The 22,142-nt window shown below is 41.7% G+C and overlaps 2 protein-coding genes across 3 annotated transcripts in view; both read left to right on the top strand.

Annotated features, from left to right (window-relative positions):
• The window catches only part of LOC128378299 (neoverrucotoxin subunit beta-like), a 151,373-nt gene extending 147,312 nt beyond the window's left edge, over window positions 1-4,061 (top strand). Inside the window, exons 4-5 of the mRNA XM_053337770.1 lie at window positions 3,336-3,382; window positions 3,499-4,061. Of these exons, the coding sequence (XP_053193745.1) occupies window positions 3,336-3,382; window positions 3,499-4,061 (610 nt within the window). The remainder of the gene's footprint in view (window positions 1-3,335; window positions 3,383-3,498) is intronic.
• Window positions 4,062-7,455: 3,394 nt separating this feature from the next.
• Window positions 7,456-20,819, top strand: LOC128377844 (NACHT, LRR and PYD domains-containing protein 12-like). 2 transcript variants are annotated; one of them, XM_053337598.1, is made up of 12 exons: window positions 7,456-7,472; window positions 7,575-7,653; window positions 9,891-10,016; window positions 10,138-10,188; window positions 12,902-14,687; window positions 14,779-14,952; window positions 15,088-15,255; window positions 16,154-16,327; window positions 17,252-17,425; window positions 18,000-18,173; window positions 19,284-19,454; window positions 20,046-20,819. In XM_053337598.1, exons 2-12 carry the CDS (start codon window positions 7,596-7,598, stop codon window positions 20,227-20,229), a joined length of 3,240 nt encoding a protein of 1,079 aa, XP_053193573.1. In that variant the 5' UTR covers window positions 7,456-7,472; window positions 7,575-7,595; the 3' UTR covers window positions 20,230-20,819. The 2 variants fall into 2 exon arrangements, with proteins under 2 accessions (XP_053193573.1, XP_053193575.1); XM_053337600.1 differs by lacking the exons at window positions 7,456-7,472; window positions 7,575-7,653 and having other exon boundaries at window positions 9,925-10,041.
• Window positions 20,820-22,142: the final 1,323 nt, after the last annotated feature.

A 22,142-nucleotide genomic window follows, 5' to 3' on the forward strand; every position in this document is an offset into this window, starting at 1 on the left:
TAACTTTGAGAAAAATGAGATGTGCCGCAGCGTTACAAAGACCACGACAGTAGACGCCTTACTGACCAACTTAATCTCAGGGAAACTGCTTCACAAAGCCTCGGTCTGGATCACAAGTAGACCGGCTGCAGCCAGTAAGATTCCTCCTGAGTTCATCAACAGAGTGACCGAGGTACGAGGCTTTAATGATGAGCAGAAGGAGGAGTACTTTCTAAAGAGAATCAGTGACAACGATGTGGCTCAAAAGATCTGCGATCATCTTCAGTCAAAGCCGTTGAGAACTCTGTACATCATGTGCCACATCCCAATGTTCTGTTGGATTACAGCCACGGCTCTTCAGAGTCTCCTCACAGGAACTCACGAAGGTGAGTTACCCAAGACTGTGACTGAAATGTACACACACTTCCTGATTATCCAGACAAAGAGGAACCATCAGAAGGATTATCAGGAGGTTGAAACAGACAAAGAAAGAAAGAAAGAAAGAGATAAAGACATGATCATGAAATTGGGAAAGCTGGCATTTGAACAGCTACAGAAGGGCAACATAATCTTCTATGAAAAAGATCTGAAGGAGTGCAAAATTGACCTGAAAGAAGCTGCAGTTTATTCAGGAGTTTGTACACAGATCATAAGGAGAGAATCAGGTCTTCGCAGAGAGGAAGTTTACTCTTTTATACATTTAAGTGTGCAGGAGTTTCTTGCAGCTCTGTATGTATTAGAGACCTTCATAGAGAGTGGACAAAATCTGCTTCCCAAACGGTTAGAGGCTAGAGTCAGATCACTGAGTGGAGAAAGTCTTATCGTCCTCCTCCACAAGACTGCAGTGGATATGGCCTTAGCCAACAATCACGGACAATGGGACTTGTTTCTGCACTTCCTGCTTGGTCTGTCACAGGACAAGAATCAGAGTCTTCTTCAGAACGTGTTTGGATTTGAACTAAGATGTCCAGTGAATAACCAGGGAACAATCACCTACATTCACAGGAAGATCAAAAATCTGTCCAATACCAACAAGTATGGGACAGATTGTATCAATCTTTTCCAGTGTTTAAATGAACTTGGTGACCAGTCTCTAGTAGAGCAAGTCCTCAAGTATCAGAGCTCAGGAGATGTTAGTGAAATTTCACCTGCACATTGGTCAGCTTTGGCCTTTGAAGAGCTTCTTTCTAACAAAGATCTGGATACCTTTGAGAAATATTACAGATCAGATGAAGCTTTGGAGAGGCTGCTGCCAGTGCTCAAAGAATCAAAGACAGCTCTGTAAGTATTTGAACTCAAGATGAACACTTTAACTTGTAATTAAATGTAGAAGTATAAAGTCTTAACATTTAACTATTTGTTTTTTCCTTCAGGCTGAGTGACTGTAACCTCTCTGATGGCCTCAAGAGTCCTGACTGCAAACTCCAGAAACTCAGGTAAAAAGACACAGACAGACAAAAATGTTTAGGTGCTAGTACAGTGTAAAAGTGATGACTTACAGTAGAACACAAATAATAAGGTCTATGGGACTCTTAAGCTGTAGGTTTAAGAGTCATTCTCTTTTCTGTTATGAAAAGTTTTCTGTTCTGTTGTTTCTGTTAGATGGAGTAGATGTAGTAAATACACTGTGCACAACTGCCAATACATTTAATGCATTGCAATTATATATGTATAACATTTTAACACATACCAAGACAGGAAAAAATAAATCAATAATTATCTGCCTTTACACATTCTAGGCATTGCTTCTATTGCCTGTTGGACCTGAACTTAGTTTAAAGGAACTTTCTCACATTGGTTTTTCCTGACTCTATCTATGCCGGTGTTGTATTAGCTCTCATGTGTATGTTGATTTATAAATTCGTCTAAAATTGTAACACAGAGACCATTCGAGTCCGAATGAAAATACTACCCTGTTTTTCTATTCATCAAATCAAGATGTTGATCATTGACTCAATAACTGTTTGTATTTCCAGTCTGTCAGGATGTCTGACCACAGAGGAAGGCTGTGCTTCTCTGGCCTCAGTTCTGAGCTCCAACCCCTCCCATCTGAGAGAGCTGGATCTGAGCTACAATCATCCAGGAGACTCAGGAGTGAAGCTGTTTTCTGCTGGTCTGGAGGATCTGAGCTGGAGACTGGACACTCTCAGGTATGAACAGACAACAAGAGCTCACACACTGTTTCTCTGCCACACTGACAAGCTGAGGACTGTTGGTTCACAGTCTGTACCAGCAGCTCTGCTCATAACAGCGGCGACAGTAACGGTTCCCACCAGGCGTGTGTGCCACATTTCAGGCTTCAACGCCCACCAGAGCTGATCACAGCCAAACTTGTCAATGCTTGTGATCCCACTAGGTGCATAGTGGCACCCTTTTTAAAGTGTCCCAGAAGCAGTTCTCCACTTCACTGCACTAAAATGACGTGCCTAGTCTTTTTTTGACGGAAACCACTTCAAAGCTGCGTCAAGCTCCACAGAGCAGACTGAGCTGGGCAGGAAGTCAGACACTGAAAGAGGAAATAAAACATCCTGTGCATACTCCTGGTCATATATCAGCATTAAACAAAATGAAGACAGACAATTAAAGAAAACATTGAACTGCGTAGCCTACGTACTCATAGTCGAAGCACAAAAATCAAGGACAATGGCCAAATCAACAAGTCAAGAAAATCTGACGACTCCCAACGTTAATTTCAACGAGAAACAGCCAATCACAGAGCATAAATTCTGTCACCAATGCTGCTAACACCCAGCGGCAGCAATGCGATCTGGAGCCATTCTACTAAAACTGAATTTTCCTACTGCCTTAATTATTTCAGTCAGTGTGAGTGGTGACTTGTGCAAGGCTTTTAGTTAACTGTTCAATACTTGAGCATTAATCTCCTGTCTGTCTGTGATCATGATGAATCTTCATATATGCAAATGACAGTCATACACATGCTGAACAAGTGATTGCTGAGTGTTGAACAATTAAAAATGCTGCAAAGTCACTCCTGTTTGACTTTCCCAGATTCTAATGTAAATGATGGACCCAGTTAAACACTGTGAGAGGTTATGTGGTCGTACAGATTTATTATGAAACATTATCAAAAGAGGATTCAGTTAAACATCCATCTGTCAGTGTTATCATGAGGAAAAACATCAGCATTTGTTGTTTGTTGAAGTTCCTGAAACAACATATATTTGTGTTTACCTGATAAGGACATCTTGTGACTGTACAAAGAATTTTAACATTAGATGGGTTGACTAATTCAGAATGAGGATCAGGTCAAATCCATTCAGTGTCTGGTCAGGTTTATGAAGATCATTGATGAGGAAACTTCTGAAGGTTCATTCTGACTTTGTTTCTTCCTCCAGACTGGATCATGGTGGAGAACAGAGGCTGAAACCTGGTGTGAGGAAGTGTAAGTGTTCACATGTTGAAGTAGTTTAAATCAAAAGCTTGTTTATCTGCATCTGATGAGTCATTGTGAAGTTTTTACCTCATCTCATTATTTATATCTTATTGTGTCTCCATCAGATTTCTGTGAACTCACTCTGGACACAAACACAGCACACGAGAAACTCAAACTGTCTGACAACAACAGGACGGTGACAGCAGTGAAAGGGAAGCAGTCATACCCTCAACATAAAGACAGGTTTGATTGGTGGCATCAGCTGATGTGTACCGATGGTCTGACTGGTCGCTGTTACTGGGAGGTTGCGTGGAGAGGAGAGGTTTATATATCAATTACTTACACAGGCATCAGAAGGAAAGGACGCAGTTTTGACAGCAGATTTGGAAGGAATGATCAGTCCTGGAGTCTGAGGTGCTCTGATGGTCATTACTCTGTTTGGCACATAAACAGAAATACAGACCTCCCCGCCTCCTCCTCCTCCTCCTCCTCCTTCTCCTCTTCCTCCTCCTTTGTCTCTAACAGAGTAGCAGTGTATGTGGACTGTCCTGCTGGCACTCTGTCCTTCTACAGAGTCTCCTCTGACACACTGATCCACCTCCACACCTTCAACACTACATTCACTGGACCTCTGTATGCTGGGTTCGGGTTAGGTCCTGGTTCCTCAGTGTCTCTGTGTTCAGTGTAGGAGGGAGAGTAGCTTCATGGGACACCCTGAAAGTTTATGGTTAAGATGCATACCTCATACATTTTGTACCTTTTTTTTGTAGCGCTCATATCTTAAGTTGGTTCAGTCATTGATCTATTAATAGTCTTAAACAGGCCAGTGTAAATACGATGCTCATTTATTTCATCATGTGTTGTTGTGCTTATTCCCTTACAAAGACTTTATCTTCTCTCTCTGTTCATTATGTGTGTAAATATTGTGTGATCATATATCTGAGAGAAGTTGTCATTCAGTCCCTGAATTTCCCAAAATCTGGAAGTGTGTGGAAATACATTTGATATTCAGTTTTCTCTGTGGGTAGTATGTTCACCATGCATGCGACATGCTTAATGTAGGCACCAAGTTTTCACAAGGAGAAATTATTTGTGGTTTAAAAAAGACAATATCTCTGCTTTTTGATCTTTTCTTTTTCTTTTTAACGTCCACAGAGAGTCTGAACGTGTTATTGGAGTGCAGTTCTAAAGCTATGCAGTACTAGTAAAGGAAGAATGCAAAAAGTATTTAAAAGGTCAGTCAGAAAACAATGAAACACTGAATTTAAAGTAGGACAGCACTGAGTGTTCATTGACTTGATAAGAATGGGTTAAAGTCCGAGTGCATGAGTCCATCCCTCTGAGTAAATATGTTGGTGCGTCTGAGCCTTCCTGGTTTAGAAAAATGAAACAGACACTGTACCATCAGGACAGGGAGAGACCGCAGCAGGTAACTCCAGACACTTCTACTCAAAGCACAGCAAAGTATCTTTTAATAGCCATCTATGTTTTACCATACTATCTCAGGTCTCTGAGGCTTGAAACTCAATTGTGAATGTATATACTTAACTGTTTTATTTTTAATTGATTTTAAAAAATTCACTGTAAAATTCACTTTAATGTAGATGAATTCATAATTTAGCTGTTCTCATTTAATCCCTGTAGTAGTAGTTGCTTTTATCATTTCCTTTTGGCAAGTAACATATTAAACATGTTATTCTTTACTTTTCCATTCATACATTCATACTTCATGTTTGACTGAATTGTTGATGTGTTTGTTTGTTATGGTCTTACTTTCTTAATGTTTCTTCTATTTTTGATTTATACATAGACACATGTCTTATCCTCTTCATGGAAGTATCATACAGTGTATTCTAGCTCTGTTCAGAGTAGATTACAGATCATAACCACCTGTTCGCTTGTTCTCTGTTAAACTGACTTTGCTGGAAGCTGTGTGCATTGTACGGATCTTCTTTTCTTCTTTTTGTTGTCTTTCTCATTAGTGCCACAGGTGCGCAGCGCCAAGGAACTCCTCTACAGCAGTAATGCGCGTAACTCGTCCCGCAGCTTTGAGAAAACCCGACAATATATACATCAAAATGTGCGGCTCGTTCAGGAAAGAGGTGCTATGACTTTTGGTGTTGAAATTCCAATTTTTCCCAAAGTTATTCCCAAAAATCCGGGAGACTTGGGAATGAATGGGAATTGTTTGAAAACCCACAAAATTTCACCTTTTTTCAGAGTCACCTAGCTCTCTCATACCTGCACATAGAAATGTGATTCAAACTTTAAAACGGAGGAAAACTTGTGCTCTCTACAAAACACCAAATTGTTTTTACATAACATGTAAACTTGTCAAACTATGAGCAGTCAAACGAGGAGTGGAAATCACTTTTTCTTCAAAGTTAGAGTGGAAGCGGCAGTTAGCTAGAGTGTGAGAAGCAGTAAAAAATAACCTTCATTTTTATTTTTAACTCGAGCTCACGGCCAAACCGTAAAAAGGAGACAAATAATTTTTGGTCAAAATGTAGACATAGGTGTTGGGACTCATAAAATGTGACTTTGACAGGCGGGGTCTGCACAAAATTTAAACGGGGGGGCCGAGACCGGCAGCAATACCTGTCTCACTCCTCATTGACTCTAATGTAATCGCCTTTTTTCCCAAAAGAATCTCACTCGGTCTTCACACTGAGTTTACTAGCTCATTTTAAGGAATATCTGAATAAAATAAACACTGTCAGAATCTGCCGGCTTCTGTGTCTCTCACAGTGTTTTCGGTTTTTGGACAGGAGTTACGGTTTTCTCACAGTTTGCAATTGTTCGGGACCTTGTCAGAAGCCAAATTCTGGGGCATTTTGAGAATTTTTTCCAAGCAGATTCTCACATCGCCATAGCAACCGCAGAGCCTTAGCTGCCCTTAGCAACCTGTTGCTGGGCAGAAACTGAGCTACTTTTTTGCGATTGGCTAATTCCTGTCTGTCTGTTTTGCCAGTTAATGGAGCTAGCAGCTTAAGTTTGATCAAAGCAAAATGCAGAGCTGTAAAATGTACTTGAATCTGTGTTCTTTACTTTGTTTTTTCCAATATTTTATCTTTAATAAAAATGATATTCATAATGTACTGGTTTCAACCTGGTGCTCCATATGATCAATTCATTATTTAAACAGTACAGTTAGATGTTGTAGTAAGAAAATTATTCATGTAGGTTTCCTTAATGTGCCATACGTCTTCAAGATAAAATTGAACTTTGTACATGTTGTGCATACACTCACAATACACAAGTGTGTCGTATTTGAGCCATTTGAGTGGAACCAGCAAGTGAAAGAAAAGGGTATTATGTTTTCAATGAAGGCATAGTAGAATGTGGTGGGAATGTCCTTGTTGATCCCAAATGACTTCAACTTCCTGAGTAGGTACTGTCTCTGATGGCACTTCTTTAGGATTTCCTCTGTGTTAGAGGAAAACCTCAGCAAGTTGTCGAAGAATGTTCCCAGATATTTATATTCCTCCACAATCTCCACTGGCTCCTCCTGTATGATGGTGGTGACTGCCTCAGCCATCTGTCTCTGTTTAGGGGGAAAAGGTCTCAATCATCTCCTTGGTCTTATTTATGTTGAGCTCAAGACAAGAGCTTCCACACCACTCCACAAAGTCCTGAAAAGCTGTGCTGTATAAACATAGACATGTACTGTATGACCAATAGCTGTAGACACTTGTACTTTGTTACCATTTGCAAATGTTTAAGCACATTTAGACAAATGACAAAGTATGTAAAATGTTCTTTCTGTTGTGCATAAGGAACAAAAAGTTACTTATGTACATTTTGTTTTGGCGACTTTAAGTGTAATTTGGGAATTGAGTCAAAGCAACTGAGAAAAACTGTAAACTGGAGAGAAAACATGCATATGTCTCCGTGGTGGTGGTGGTGGTGGTGGTGGTGGGGGGGCTAGTGAGTAATAGTGGGTGTGAACATAAAGCTGAATCACTTCCTGCTGTCTCATGTGATCATACACAAGTCTTTGCAACTGTTGAAATGAAAAGAGGAGGAAGTAAGTTCGGTTTCATTCAACTTCTCTTTTTTCCTCTTATCAACAATAAGTGGGCTCAAACGATGACTGACAGTAAGTATATAAACCCAGGAAGAGACTTTGTAACATTCAATGACTTTTTCATTAGTTTTAATCTTAATCCGTTTTGTGTGCAGCGTTTCTTCTTTACTGAAGTCTGAGGTGTCGGGTGAAAGAATGTGGAAGGGGAAAGCAGAGTCTCCGTCTGCTGTGGTTCCAACAACATCACAATGTGGTAAGAGAAAGACTTTGTGACTTTCCTTGTTAGGCACTCTTTTTAGGCATTTATTTTTGGGAACTGTAGCTTTAAAACACCAAGAGACACAGACACTGAGAGTCTTTCTTTTGTTTTGTTTCTGTAACTATGAACATGAATGAACACGTCTGCCTGTAGGAAGAAGACAACAGTGTTTCAGATATTGGTGCATCTATGCTTCTGCTACTTCAGTCTTTTTCAGCCTGTATTAGTCCCTGTGTGGAGAGATGCAGTGGTATTTCACAGCTGCAATGACTTTTGATGTTTGGTTTCTGCATGCATGTTCACTGTGGTGATACTAATAAAGGGGCACAATTATCACTGACAGAGCAGCAGTGTTTTCTCTCTGCTTCCTGTTCCTACTGGAAATCGTTTTAGTCTAAATATATCAGGGAAAATGGAGATAATGTAAATCATATCAAACCCGACAGTCAGGAATTTTCAGCCTATCATGTGACTGAATGGAAATGACAATAAATTATGCAGCAGGAGGGGCATCATGTCTGACAGTCTTCAGGTAGGAAGAGGAGTGCATAATTCACCGCCAGATTGTGTAACACAGCATACAACTTTATAGTTCTGCAAACCTTTCGTGGTTGGTAGAGTAATCTACCATCTGTGGCATCTAAGCACAGCCATCCCCCTTTAAAAAGTACATTGCAACGCTGTACCACAGAGTCTGCACAACTGTGCCCCACATTACAGCACATCTGGTGTAAGTAGCCTTGGCTTCAGTGCATACAGTCACCTGTATGTATGTGCATTGAATGGTTTAAGTTGCATGAAACGGCAACAGCATGATTATCAAAGGTCAGTAATTAATCACATCACACACACAGCTTTGAGACAGTATAAATGAATCATGGCTTTACTCAGCTTCATTTGTGCATCTCAAATGATCTGGACACTGATTAATGGAAACAAATTCATCCAAGGGGCCCCCACTGCCAAAAACACCTGTAGATGTTATTGGGATGGCATGGTTCCTTCAAGAGTGTCGTTCCAACACAGGTTATCATCATGGACCAGAAAATCGGTCATATTTACTCAGGAACAGACGTTAACCACTCAGGCATCACTGTGTAAGCATAGTGGAGGTTTTTTCAAAATATAGATTAGATCCTAATACAGTATAATGAAAGAAGAATGCTTTAAAATACATTTCACCCAAATTCACATTTTCATTATCGTATTTTTTAACTCACAAAATTGCACTAATCAGACTAATCATTAAATTAGATCAGATCAAGTCAAACCAGCCAGGTCCAATCAGCAGGTCAAATGTTAGACAGCCTTCTTATTTACCAGTCAGCTGTTGTGACTTCTGAATTTAAAAAGTTGTGCTGGCACAGAAGGTTTCAGAAATTGTGATTCATCAGCAGGTTTCCTCTGTGGTCAGTCTTCAGTTTAGAGTTTCCTGCTCTACAGCAACTTGAGCAGCACAAATGTTCATTTCCTCTGAAACTACAAGCAGATTAAAAGCTCACATAATCTATAATACTGCACAGTGAATGGACACAATAATAAGAACACAGTCTAATGCAGTCTCATAGTCATTTAGCAATAAACTCTTCCTTTACCTCAAGTTTCTGAAGCTTTAGTATTCAGTGTTTGTTGAGACTCTCAGATGTTTCATCAAATTGACTGAAGAGGCGATTGCTACCTGCTCTGTGTGATGCCTGACACATTTATTGTTTGACAGTCATTAATAATAATAATAAACTTCATACAGCAGTTACATATTACAGAGTGCCTTACATGGCTGAACTAGGATGAACACATTTCAGAAGTGCAATGAGGTTAATTTGCCTCAGGAAATTAAAAATGACAACAATAATATACAGCACTTACAAACAACACAAATACAACATACAAAAGTGTGCTAGCATTAATGAAAGTACCTTTTTAAGTCTTTTGAATAATGACTTAAAAGATGTCAGTGATTGTGCAGCCTCGTGCTATTTGAATATCTGTGCAGCTGGTTTGTAGATGATTATTATTAATGTTAGGAGTGTACAACGGCAGGTTTTCTGTTGTGAACACTTGTGTTCGGTGACGATTCTTGGAGAAGGTGTCCCATTTATCACATTTTTGCCCAGATCTATTTGCTCTTGATTCTTTAGGTCCTTAGATTAACTCTAACAAAGCATAATCTCTGTGTTGACCAAATGAAATTGCGGTCCTGGATTCTGATAATTTTGTCTGTTTTCATTCAGCTACAACCCAGAGAGACGTAGAAAGCTCAACAATCAGCGCCCAGAATGGATCTATCGCCTACCAACCTCAGCTGACAGATTGTCATGTTGCAGGGAATATAAATATGAATATCAGCAACACATATGGTAAATGTTTCCCCTGAATTTAAAGGTCACATAAATACTTGTATGTATGTTTAATTATGCAATTGCTGAAGTTATTACCTCCACAATGCCTTTAATTTTTCTGCTATTGTTTCTGTTTCAGTTCAAGCTCCTGCCAAGACAGACGAGACTGCTGCTTCTCCCAAAACCAAAGGTACTGTGCTGTAAAGACATTACACATATGACCTATTTCATATAGATTTGACAGACAATTACTTAACTTCTACTAGTAAAAGATAATTAGATTAGATTAGATTCTTATGAAAGTGTGGAAAAGGAAGTAACAATTAACTGCCGACTGTTAATGAGACTTGTGGTGATTTTGCATATTTTACAGCCCAAAGACAGCGGTCAAGATAAACTATTGATGTTGATGTTTCACCCCTCTTTTGAATTTGAATTATTTTTCAAATTCCAAAGGGGGACATAACAAGCTGGGATTTAATTTAAATCAACATCGAATTAATGAGAAATAAATGAGAAGAACATTAACTGCATATTTCTCATTTTCTGTTCAACAAATCAAAACCTCATGAAAGAAATCCCCACACATTTTCCAATTGCTTGTTTCTTTCACAGCACACCAGATAAACAAAGAAACAAACGAAAGTTACAGCTGTAACTACGGTTCTATGAATCCTGGATGACCGCCAGAGGCGGTGCTTAAAGCACTGGATATCTCCGTCTTGCGCATGCACGGGTCGAGTACATATACCAACAAAGTCACCTGTGACCCTCACGTGACCCGAAGGAATAAATTCCGGTGTCACCTGAGGATCTGTTCCACTCGAATCTTCTCGCGAACCCATGAAAAGTCCGAGTGACTGAACGCTCTGGCGGTCATCCAGGATTCATAGAACCGTAGTTACAGCTGTAACTTTCGTTCTATTTCATCCTTCCTGACCGCCAGAGGCGGTGCTTAAAGCACTGGATGACCAGTACCAACAGAGTCACGAGGAATGCAGAAACACTCACCTCAGGAACTCACGGTGGAGACTCCGGGAGCAAGGACAGCCCCTAGAGGAGAGGGGGCAGCCACATCAATCCGGTAGAACCGAGCAAACGTGCTGGGGGAGGACCAGGAGGCCGCAGCACAAATATCAGCCAGGGGCACCCCTCGCAGGGCCGCCCATGAAGCTGCCAATCCCCTAGTGGAGTGGCCACGCACCCCTGAAGGTGGAGGGCGCCCACAGGCCTGGTAGGCCAGAGTAATGGTGTCCACGATCCAGTGGGACAGCCGCTGCTTGGACAGGGCCCTGCCCTTCCTCGGACCACCATGGCAGAGGAAGAGCTGCTCCGTCCGCCTAATACTGGCGGTGGCTGCGATGTAGGCCCGTAGGGCCCGCACCGGGCACAAGAGGGGTGAACCACCCTCGAAGCGGGCCAGATGGAGCGGCTGGTTCACATAAGTGGCCAGCACCTTAGGGAGGAATGCCACATTCGGCCATAACGTGACCCCAGAACCATCCGGGGCCCACCGCAGGCACAACTCAGAAACTGAAAGGGCCTGAAGTTCCCCCACACGCCGTGCTGAGACTACAGCGAGGAGGAAGGCCACCTTCAGAGACACCCACTTGAGGTCCACCTGGGCCAGGGGCTCAAAGGGAGGATGACACAAGGCCTCCAGCACCAGGGGTGCCATACACTCAGTGCAGGAGTGCGACATGACAGCGGCGCTCCTGGGGTAACTCACACCGGGAGAGAAGGCGAGACGCAGCCCTCCCGGGAATCCCCACCAAAGCCGCCGGTAGCGTGAGCGAGAGCGCTGCTGCTACCACCGGCTAACAGGAGCGAACCGGCGTGAGCGAAAACACTGCAACCGGTCACAACAAAAAACGACAGATAATACTGCGATTGCCACAGGAACTAGCAGGTACCCGGGTATGAGCGTGAACACTGCCCCCGGGACCGGCAGAGGGGAAACAACAAAAGGCGACAGCAAAGCTGTGTGAGCAAACGCTACAGTAGCCGTTACCGGCAACAAAAAACTACAGCAGTAGCTGCGTCCAATAAACTTGTCAAAACAGAAAAAAGAAAACAGCGTACCTCGCAGCAACAGCCGCGGCAACACGAAGCCGAAGGTTGGCGTGAGCGGGAGCACTGCTACCAACCAAGCGGCCCGCTTCCCCTTTCAAAATACCTCACAATCCCACGTTGGTCTGGATGGACAGTCCGTCACAGCCTCTGGAGGGCGAACGAAATGTCCGCGGCACCGATCCCCGGGATCACGAAGCTGCCAGTGACGACCAAACCACACACTACAAACCAACGAGCAGATACGACCATGCGTGCAGCGAGAAGATGAGAGGAACAGATCCTCAGGTGACACCGGAATTTATTCCTTCGGGTCACGTGAGGGTCACAGGTGACTTTGTTGGTATATGTACTCGACCCGTGCATGCGCAAGACGGAGATATCCAGTGCTTTAAGCACCGCCTCTGGCGGTCAGGAAGGATGAAATAGAACCATATTTATGTCTGATAAAGAGTAAGGAGTAGAGATGGTCATGGACAAGAACAAAAGGACACTGTCCACAAAACACTTAAAGAGCTGAAGAGGGAAAAATATGAATTTCTTTAAAGAAACAACATTACTCTGAGCACATCTTCAGTAAAAAAAAGCCAGATAATGTCTACAGACGTACACAGCACTACCCACATTTATCCCACACAGATCAGCGAGGAACTTCAGTCAGAAACAAAACGAGACCAAAGCCAAGGCACTCTGTGTGGACCCCATGTGGTTCTTGGGTTTTTGTTTTAAGTTGGTCTGAAAAACAGCACACACATGCACAGATACATATTTGCTAACTTGGAAGATCATGAGCAAATAACTGTTATTTATGTAATTATATTTTTATCTTTCAGAAAACATCCAAAGGTGCCAAGAAGAACTACAATCTTACCTTGAAGATGAAACAAATAATCTGTTTCAAGGAACAAAGGAAGATGGATCATCAACTCCTATGAACAAGATCTATACAAAGTTATACATCACAGAGGGAGGCAGTGGGGAGGTTAATAGTGAACATGAAGTGGTTGTATTAGAATGTAGAAGGAGTACGAGTGAGAAGAAAATCCAACTCAATGACATTTTGAAAGCTTTACCAAACGAAGACAAGCCTCCACAGAGAGTTCTGACAAAGGGAATTGCCGGCATTGGAAAATCTGTTGCTGTGCAGAAATTCACTCATGACTGGGCAGTTAGAGAAGCAAACCAAAGCATTCACTTCATATTTCCATTCACATTCAGAGACCTGAATTTAATAAAACATAAGCGTTATAGTCTTAAGGGTTTGATAGCTGAATACTTTGAAGAGGTGAAGGATTTGGAAACTTCAGACTACAAAAGTTCTAGTATTTTGTTCATCTTCGATGGCCTGGATGAAAGCAAACTCCCGCTTAACTTTGAGAAAAATGAGATGTGCCGCAGCGTTACAAAGACCACGACAGTAGACGCCTTACTGACCAACTTAATCTCAGGGAAACTGCTTCACAAAGCCTCGGTCTGGATCACAAGTAGACCGGCTGCAGCCAGTAAGATTCCTCCTGAGTTCATCAACAGAGTGACCGAGGTACGAGGCTTTAATGATGAGCAGAAGGAGGAGTACTTTCTAAAGAGAATCAGTGACAGCAATGTGGCTCGAAAGATCTGCGATCATCTTCAGTCAAAGCCGTTGAGAACTCTGTACATCATGTGCCACATCCCAATGTTCTGTTGGATTACAGCCACGGCTCTTCAGAGTCTCCTCACAGGAACTCACGAAGGTGAGTTACCCAAGACTGTGGCTGAAATGTACACACACTTCCTGATTATCCAGTCAAAGAGGAACCATCAGAAGGATTATCAGGAGGTTGAAACAGACGAAAGAAAGAAAGACAGGGATAAAGACATGATCATGAAATTGGGAAAGCTGGCATTTGAACAGCTACAGAAGGGAAACATAATCTTCTATGAAAAAGATCTGAAGGAGTGCAAAATTGACCTGAAAGAAGCTGCAGTTTATTCAGGGGTTTGTACACAGATCATAAGGAGAGAATCAGGTCTTCACAGAGAGGAGGTTTACTCTTTTATACATTTAAGTGTGCAGGAGTTTCTTGCAGCTCTGTATGTATTAGAGACCTTCATAGAGAGTGGACAAAATCTGCTTCCCAGCCAGTCAAAGGTTAGAATCAGATCACTGAGTGGAGAAAGTCCTATCGTCCTCCTCCACAAGACTGCAGTGGATATGGCCTTAGCCAACGATCACGGACAATGGGACTTGTTTCTGCGCTTCTTGCTTGGTCTGTCACAGGACAAGAGTCAGAGTCTTCTTCAGAACGTGTATGGATTGGAACTAAGATGTTCAGTGAATAACCAGGGAACAATCACCTACATTCACAGGAAGATCAAGAATCTGTCCAATACCGACAAGAGTATCAATCTTTTCCAGTGTTTAAATGAACTTGGTGACCAGTCTCTAGTAGAGCAAGTCCTCAACTATCAGAGCTCAGGAGATGTTAGTAAAATTTCACCTGCACATTGGTCAGCTTTGGCCTTTGGAGTGCTTCTTTCTAACGAAGACCTGGATGTGTTTGACCTGAAGAAATACTACAAGTCAGATGAAGTTCTGGAGAGGCTGCTGCCAGTGCTCAAAGCATCAAAGACAGCTCTGTAAGTATCTGTCTTACAGACACAGAAATACTCAGAGGATAATGTTTCTGAGATGTTAAGATGTTAACAGTCATTTTGTTTTTCTCTTCAGTCTGAATGACTGTAACCTCACTGATAGATGCTGCGAGTATCTTTCATCAGCTCTCAGCTCAAAGTCTTCTGGTCTGGAGGAGTTAGACCTGAGCAGGAATCAACTAACGGACGTTGGAATAAAGCTTCTTTCTGATGGCCTCAAAAGTCCTGACTGCAAACTCCAGAGACTCAGGTCTGTGTTAATCATGGTGGACAGATGAAAATTGTCTGTGTGACCAAAATATACATTTTTCTCCAGTTTCAAGCGTTCAGAAATGTGGCACCAGCTGCAGTAACTATGACACTTATAATGTTTCTTTTTGTGTAGTTTGAAAGAATGTGGCGTCACAACCAAAGGATGCCAGTCTTTGGCCGGTGGTCTGTCTTCCAACTCCTCCCATCTCAGAGAGCTGGATCTCAGCCACAATAAGTTTCATGATAGAGGACTGAAGCTACTTTCAGAAGTTCTCAACAAATGCTCTTTGAAAACACTGAGGTAAAATGTTAAAATGTTTTTTTTCACAGAAGTGTGAGCAAACCAAATGAGGCATATGGTTCTAGATCTGACTCGTAACTGACAACCGCTGCCTTAACATTCAGAGTCAGATCGGCCTTCATGTGGGTTTTTTATGTCTTTCCTCTTTGCACCTTATCATTTAGTGTCTGCACTTCATGAAGGAGAGCAGCAACATCAGTGGGAGCCAGAGAAGGGTTTATTGCACTTACAGACTAACATGACACTACCAATTCACTAACCTTAACCCTAACCATAATCCAATTCACTAATCCTAACCCTAACCCACGCCCTGACCCCTAACCCTAGCCATCTCAATGCTCATGCCTAAACTTAATCATGTGGTTGTGTTGTGTAGATACTGCCAGTAGACAAATAGACTTACGTTGGGTCAGTGGAGAGATGAGGAAATTTCAATGTGTTGGACATGTATGGAGAAGCTTCTGTCAAAGCCAAACTGTTTGATTTATTTTTATTGTTGGTATTATGCCACTTAAACCTGCCCATGCCTGGCAGATTAGGACCTCAGCGATTTTCAGACCGGAGGTAGATACATGTCACTTACAGAGATGAACCATCAACACAAAAGATCCAATCTGACTAAAATCTCGGAATTTAGCGTTAAGACCTGTAATGTGAACGTAGTCTTAGAGTCTTACCTGTAGTGGAGCTACTGTGTAAAGTTTGGGTGGTGCTAGAGGAAAGATCATGGGGTCATTCAGATCTAATGAAGAAGGAATGTGATCTGTCAGCAACAGTCTTGTGTATAAGTGAACAATTTGCCCTGATGGTACACAGGAGCATCAGGGGGTGACCAGAGACAGGAAACCATGAATATCCACAGCACATCTAAGGACATCCTGTTCTGTCCTGTCTGTAGGTTATCTGATTGCGGCATTAAAGAGGACGGATGCAAATGTCTGGCTTTGGCTCTCAGCTCAAACTCATCTCACCTGAAAAACCTGGATGTGAGCAGGAACAGTTTTGGAGAACAGGCAGTCGCTCATCTCTGTGGCTTTCTGAGGCAACCTGACTGCCAGCTGGAGAGACTATGGTAAGCTTTATATCAAGGACTCACAATAGTCTTCAAATTCATTCAGTAAAAAGGCTTTACATGACAATTTAGCATTTTAGGAAATCCCCTGGCATACTGTTTTGCCCAGAGTCAAATGATAAGATCAGTTTCCTGTTTGTGTCCGGTACAGAGATAGGAACATGACATTCAGCCTAGTGTAGTATTGAGACTGCAGAAAGTGCTAGCCTTTGAAAAGTGGAAGCAATTCAAAATCCAACAAGTCGAGATCTCAGCTGTTTTTCCTATTTGTTGATCAGCTTGGTGCCATGACCTGACCTGATAATGGGTTTGTCTCTGTCCTAACTCTGACTGCTGAAAGGCCTGTTAGCTGACAAGATACAAATAAATAAATGAAGGATTGTAAATAAGAAAGGTTTGGAGTTCTGGATGCAAAGAGAGTTTTCCTTTTTGTGTAGTTCTACACTTTGCTAAATCAGAATTGAAGGAAGCATCAGGACATAACATATACTGATCATTCATTCACTTCTCCTTGGCCAAGTAAATAAACCTTTTCAATACAAGACATCCTGGACTCCTGTCTACTCTCTCCATTGATGTCTGGGCTGCATAATTACAATCACAATCAAACCATTAAGCTGAAAGAACAGCGAAATCTTCCAGTTTTTGTTGTGCAGCCAGAGAAAAATGGTCAACTGCTTTTGTAATTTCCACCATTAAACTTAATCTCTGCCTGGATGATGTTCAATGTAACGCTTTGTGGAATGAATTCAGTTACATTTATAAATGGCTCTGCAGTCAGAGGGAGGAGGTTGGGTTGGATTTGAGGGGGGGTGGGGGAGGGTGTATAAGAGACATCACTCTTTACTGCAAGTGAAGAGAAGTGCTGAAGACATCACATCATGGAGTTATTTAATTTAATGTATTTATTTTATTGTTGTAAAGGCTTTCCAAGACAAATCTACAAAAGGAGAATGCAGCAGCTCTGTCCTCAGCTCTGACTTCAAACCTGTCCCAGCTGCGGGAGTTGGATCTGGGAGAGAACACACTGGAAGACGCTGGAGTGATGGAGATCTCGTCTCTGCTGAAGGATCCAAACTGCCAAATGAAAACACTGAGGTGGGACAATGACTTTACTGTCAGCTTACACTGAATATTCATTCATAACTCATCATCATGTAGTTCTGTTTGATGCACAGATTAAACACACAGTTTTCAGTTTGTACATCTCACATCAAACAATGATAACAATCATACATATCACATCAGATCTCAGTTAACTGCACACTGATCTTAGTTAAGCGGCCGGACAGACTGATGTGTAAGAGTTCAAATTAATGGTTGATGATTGAGAGATACTGCTAGTCAGTCTGACCTGCTCTTGTTGTGCGCTACTTAACAGGAGTGTGTCATAAGATGGCCAACTTCACATTTAATTCTATAGTCAAGTTTAAGGTGTAACATGTATCTAACAAACAACCAGACACCAACACACCCCTCCAACCAGCTGAGATAAAGAGGAGCATTTCTCAATTTTCCTCTAAAGGCCTTTTTTAAAAAAAATCTTTGTTTGGCTGCAAAACAGCAATTACTTTAAGACACTTCACAGACTGAGGGCAGGATAGCATGTACAGGGGTCTGATACTGTATGAAACCACCTATAAGTCACACCTGAAAGCTGTTTTCCACACAGACTAGCTGGCTGTCGGTTCACAGAGAGCGGCTGTGCTGCTCTGGCTTCCAGTCTGCGGTCGAATCCCGCCCACCTGAGGGATCTGGATCTGTCAAGAAATGACCTCCGAGACTGCGGCGTCCAACTCCTCTCTGAGTTCTTGGCAGAGTCACTTTGCCAACTGGAGACACTGAAGTGAGTCACAATCACAGTAACACATTTCTCAGATCCTTCAGGATTAAGATTAATGATTATTGCAGCTAAATACGTTTGATTGTGAAGCAGCTTTTCTTAAAAAATTCGACACAGCTTTTGATATTTTATCAGGACTTTTTGCTATAAAATTGCTTGAATTTGGAAAAAATGTGAGCAATGGAAATTAATGTGAATTTTTTTAAACTACTGCCACTTAAGAGTCATATGTAACGATTTCATCCATATCAAAGAAACAATTATATTTCAGAGTTAATGTTGAGTTTAGAACATGAGAACCGTGGACTCAAAGTTCTTTAACAAAGAAAATGCTGTACTTGAGTTCCATTCATAACCTTTATTAAATCAACTTTCACCTCCACATTAGCACCAAATCAAACCAGTCAATTATACGGTCATGAAGTACACATGCAGCTTCACTTGACCATTTATTCAATACAGGTATTCATGAACAGTACACTAGCATGTTATACTTGTAGCTGCAAGAATGACAATGTTGCAGTGCCCTCTATTGGTGACTGTGAACAGGCACATCACATCACAAATGCCAATAAAATAAATTGATCAACATAAAAATCTTGTTTCATGTCCACAGTTTGAGGTAAATTATATCCATCTTTGCTGTGTGAGCATCATCAGCTTCTGAGTCTCTGAATCAAAGTTCATTTGGGAACATTTGGGAATAGTTTTGCTCGGTCTACAGCATGATTTTTGTAGGTGAGATTTGTCCTGAATCCTTGCTGAGTGCTGCGATGACATCACCACACCAAATGCACAACTGCTGCAAATCTACAGAAGCTTGATGTGGTGGTGATTTACTTACTTCATCTGTTAAAGTTTCTGTAATTCAGCAAAATTTAAAGATTTTGCAAATATTTCTTGAATTTGCAATCTCAAAATCTCAATTTCCTGGAGGGACTGGTTATAACACATGGTCATCTTTTTTCCACCTTGTTCACACTAAAACCGTTACAGCCACTGTAGTCCCATTTCTCAAATATTTCTCAATAATTTCTCAACTTTTTTTTCTTTACAGAAACTTAGAACACAAAACAAACTCATCTTAAAATGATTTTAAATGTCTCCTTCCAGCCTGAGATGCTGCACGATAACAGCGACCGGCTGTCAGTCTTTAACCTCGGCCCTCAGCGGCTCCTCCGCTCTCAAAGAACTCGACCTGACCTACAACCGTCTGAAGGACCAGGGGGTGGAGCGGCTCTGTGACTGGCTGAGGAATCACCAGTGTCGACTGGAGATACTCAGGTGATACTTCTCAGATGACTTTATTTTTTTACATCAAAGCTTAAAAAGTTTACTGTAATTCTTGTCAGCAAGGCTTCATCAACACCTTTTATCGAACACATACTATACAATTAAAGTAGCAGCCAATGTTTTTTTTTTTAAAACTTAAATCATATATAGCAATGAACAGCTTCAGTTCAGCTCAGTGATAAATACCAACGCTGTCCACTGACTTAAAATACACAATATTTATATTCTCTACCTTTTAAAAGACTGGAGGCTGCATTGTGTCAAATATTAAATGTCATGTATGTTCAGCACTTTGTAACCCTGTTTTTGAAAAGTGCTATATAAATAAAAGTTATATGTGATTTGTGGGGAAGTTTTTACCTGATGATCTGAGAACTGAAAGATGTTAATAATGTGAGTTCAAGTGATGCACAGACATTATGGTACAACATAACTAATTCTTATATGAAAAACAGTACAGAGCATGATGGTTTAAGGGAATGAAGATCTCACTGTTTAAATGGCTGATGGTTCAACAGACAGCCTGACAGCTGTTTGTGATTTCTGTGACTGTGATGTTAAAACGATGTGTTTGTGTCTCAGGTTATCAGAGTGCACAGAGAGCAGCTGTGTGTCTCTGGCTTCGGCTCTGAGGTCGAACACTTCTCAGGTCAGAGAGCTGGAGCTGATGAAGAGTCATCCAGGAGAATCAGGTCGGAGGCTGCTGTCTGAGCTACAGAACGACCCAGAGTACAAACTGCAGACACTGACGGTACAAACATCATGAACAGAAAACACCACGCGAGCCACACTGAGAGACTGAACTGGACATTAAATACGCTGCTGTGAGAACCTCACTAAGGATGTTGTGTCATTAAAACCGAATAATCTAACAATCATTCGCAGAGACTAAATTCGACCTTTGTGCTGTGGTCATTTGTTTTGTTATTAATTGAAAAAGAGTTGAGCTGAGGAGTCCAGTATGAAGGCTTCATTAACAGCTGCTGGTGTAATTCTCACTTTCGGCCACTAGGAGGAGCTCTATCAGTGAATGTTTACTCCTCGGCTACTTTGACTCGGTAGTAGCCTGCTAGCTAGTAAGTTAGCCTGCTAGCTAGCTGACTGGAGGGAACATGATGCAGACGAAGACACACTAAAGTCCAGCGTGGTTTAAAAGCTTCCAGAAAGTAAAGGATAATGTTGTCAGGTGTGAAATATGTGGAGCAGAGTTGAGCTATGGTGGCTTCACATGGTCAAAAAGCTGCTGTGGCGGTTGCTAAGGGAGACGGACCTGACGCTAATCACCAAACTAGTACGTCAACAGAGAGCAAGCTAACGTTACGTCTCTCATTGCTAACATGATGGTAAAGGAAATACTCAGCGTAGTTTATGACGGGGAGAAAATAATCCACCTGTTATATTTTTAGCGGTCTGTAAACCTGTAATGTAGCTCCTCTCGGTAGTAAAGCATGAGACCCGAGCTCGTTTCAAAACAGGGTTTAATTTATTCACCGACCAACCCGTGAGAACTAAAGAAGATGAAAGTAAACAAACAATCTGGTAAATACATGCGCTAATTCAGAGCTTGCAGCTTAATAATATTACACATATACACCAATAAAACACACCTCGTAGGCTGCACACTACCAAAGGGGCTGAATCTTGTCTTTTCTTCTGTCTTTGTCTTCTTTATTTACCTTTAATGTCGTAACTCAACTCATATCAACTTTACCGAGTGTGGAGACAACCAACCGTGTGGTTTCCCTGCCATGCCCTGCCAGGTGGTGTGTCACTAAATTAGTACCGTGTAGAAACAAATACAAAACAATGCATCCGCCTCAACTGAAACGCAGGTAGGAACTAAGAAATAAATAAATAAATGAGAATTAAATGAACTGACATGTCGGCAGTTACACTCCCACCAAATCACGAGTGATTTTCTTAGAACGACTTATGAGAGACATATATACTGTATATGAACATTACTTCAAATACTATCATGTAACAAGTCAATAACAATCAATAAGGCCAGCTAATAACACTGAGAGTGCGAGAATGGTACACTGTGGTCTTTAGTCTGCTTCCAACAGTGTAAATGTCTTCTGAATAGGCCTCTCCAGGTAGACTGGTTTGGAAGTGCGTCTTCCCATTGTATCCAGTGTTGGATCACTGAGTAACAACGTGAGCGTCCTCACTCTCCCATCCTTCCCAGGATGAACTTGCATGACCTTGGCTAACTTCCATCTGTTTCGTGGTATCCCATCATCCTTCAGAAGAACAATGTCGTTGACCTGTGCATTTCTGCGATCCTTAGTCCACCTTTGTCTGTTTTGGAGATGTAAAAGATACTCCTTCTTCCAACGTGACCAGAAGTTGTTGGCCAGGAGTTGAACTCGACGCCATCTCTTCCGCAGGTAAAGGTCTTCCCTGATGAACTTCCCAGGGGGAGGTGATATGATTGTGGACTTCATGGTCAGAATGTGGTTTGGTGTCAATGGCTCTGGACTGGATGAATCATTCAGGTTATCTGTAGTCAGTGGCCTGCTATTCACTACTGCCATGACCTCATATAGGAATGTTCGTAGAGAGGAGGAGTCAAGTTGTTTGGCAGACTCTTCTAGGATAGACATCAAAACACTTCTGATGGTGCGGATCTGTCTTTCCCAGACTCCGCCCATGTGGCTTGAGGCTGGGGTATTA

The sequence above is a fragment of the Scomber japonicus genome, chromosome 2, assembly GCF_027409825.1.
Source record: "Scomber japonicus isolate fScoJap1 chromosome 2, fScoJap1.pri, whole genome shotgun sequence".
Lineage (NCBI taxonomy): Eukaryota > Metazoa > Chordata > Actinopteri > Scombriformes > Scombridae > Scomber > Scomber japonicus.

What these genes read in the sequence shown, in the direction of transcription:
- LOC128377844 (XM_053337598.1), top strand. Translation starts at nt 7,596, where the DNA reads ATGTGGAAGGGGAAAGCAGAGTCTCCGTCTGCTGTGGTTCCAACAACA. An exon ending in TGCTCTTTGAAAACACTGAG is followed by an intron (nt 15,256 to 16,153) that starts GTAAAATGTTAA and finishes TCCTGTCTGTAG; the next exon opens with GTTATCTGATTGCGGCATTA. An exon ending in TGCCAAATGAAAACACTGAG is followed by an intron (nt 17,426 to 17,999) that starts GTGGGACAATGA and finishes TTTTCCACACAG; the next exon opens with ACTAGCTGGCTGTCGGTTCA.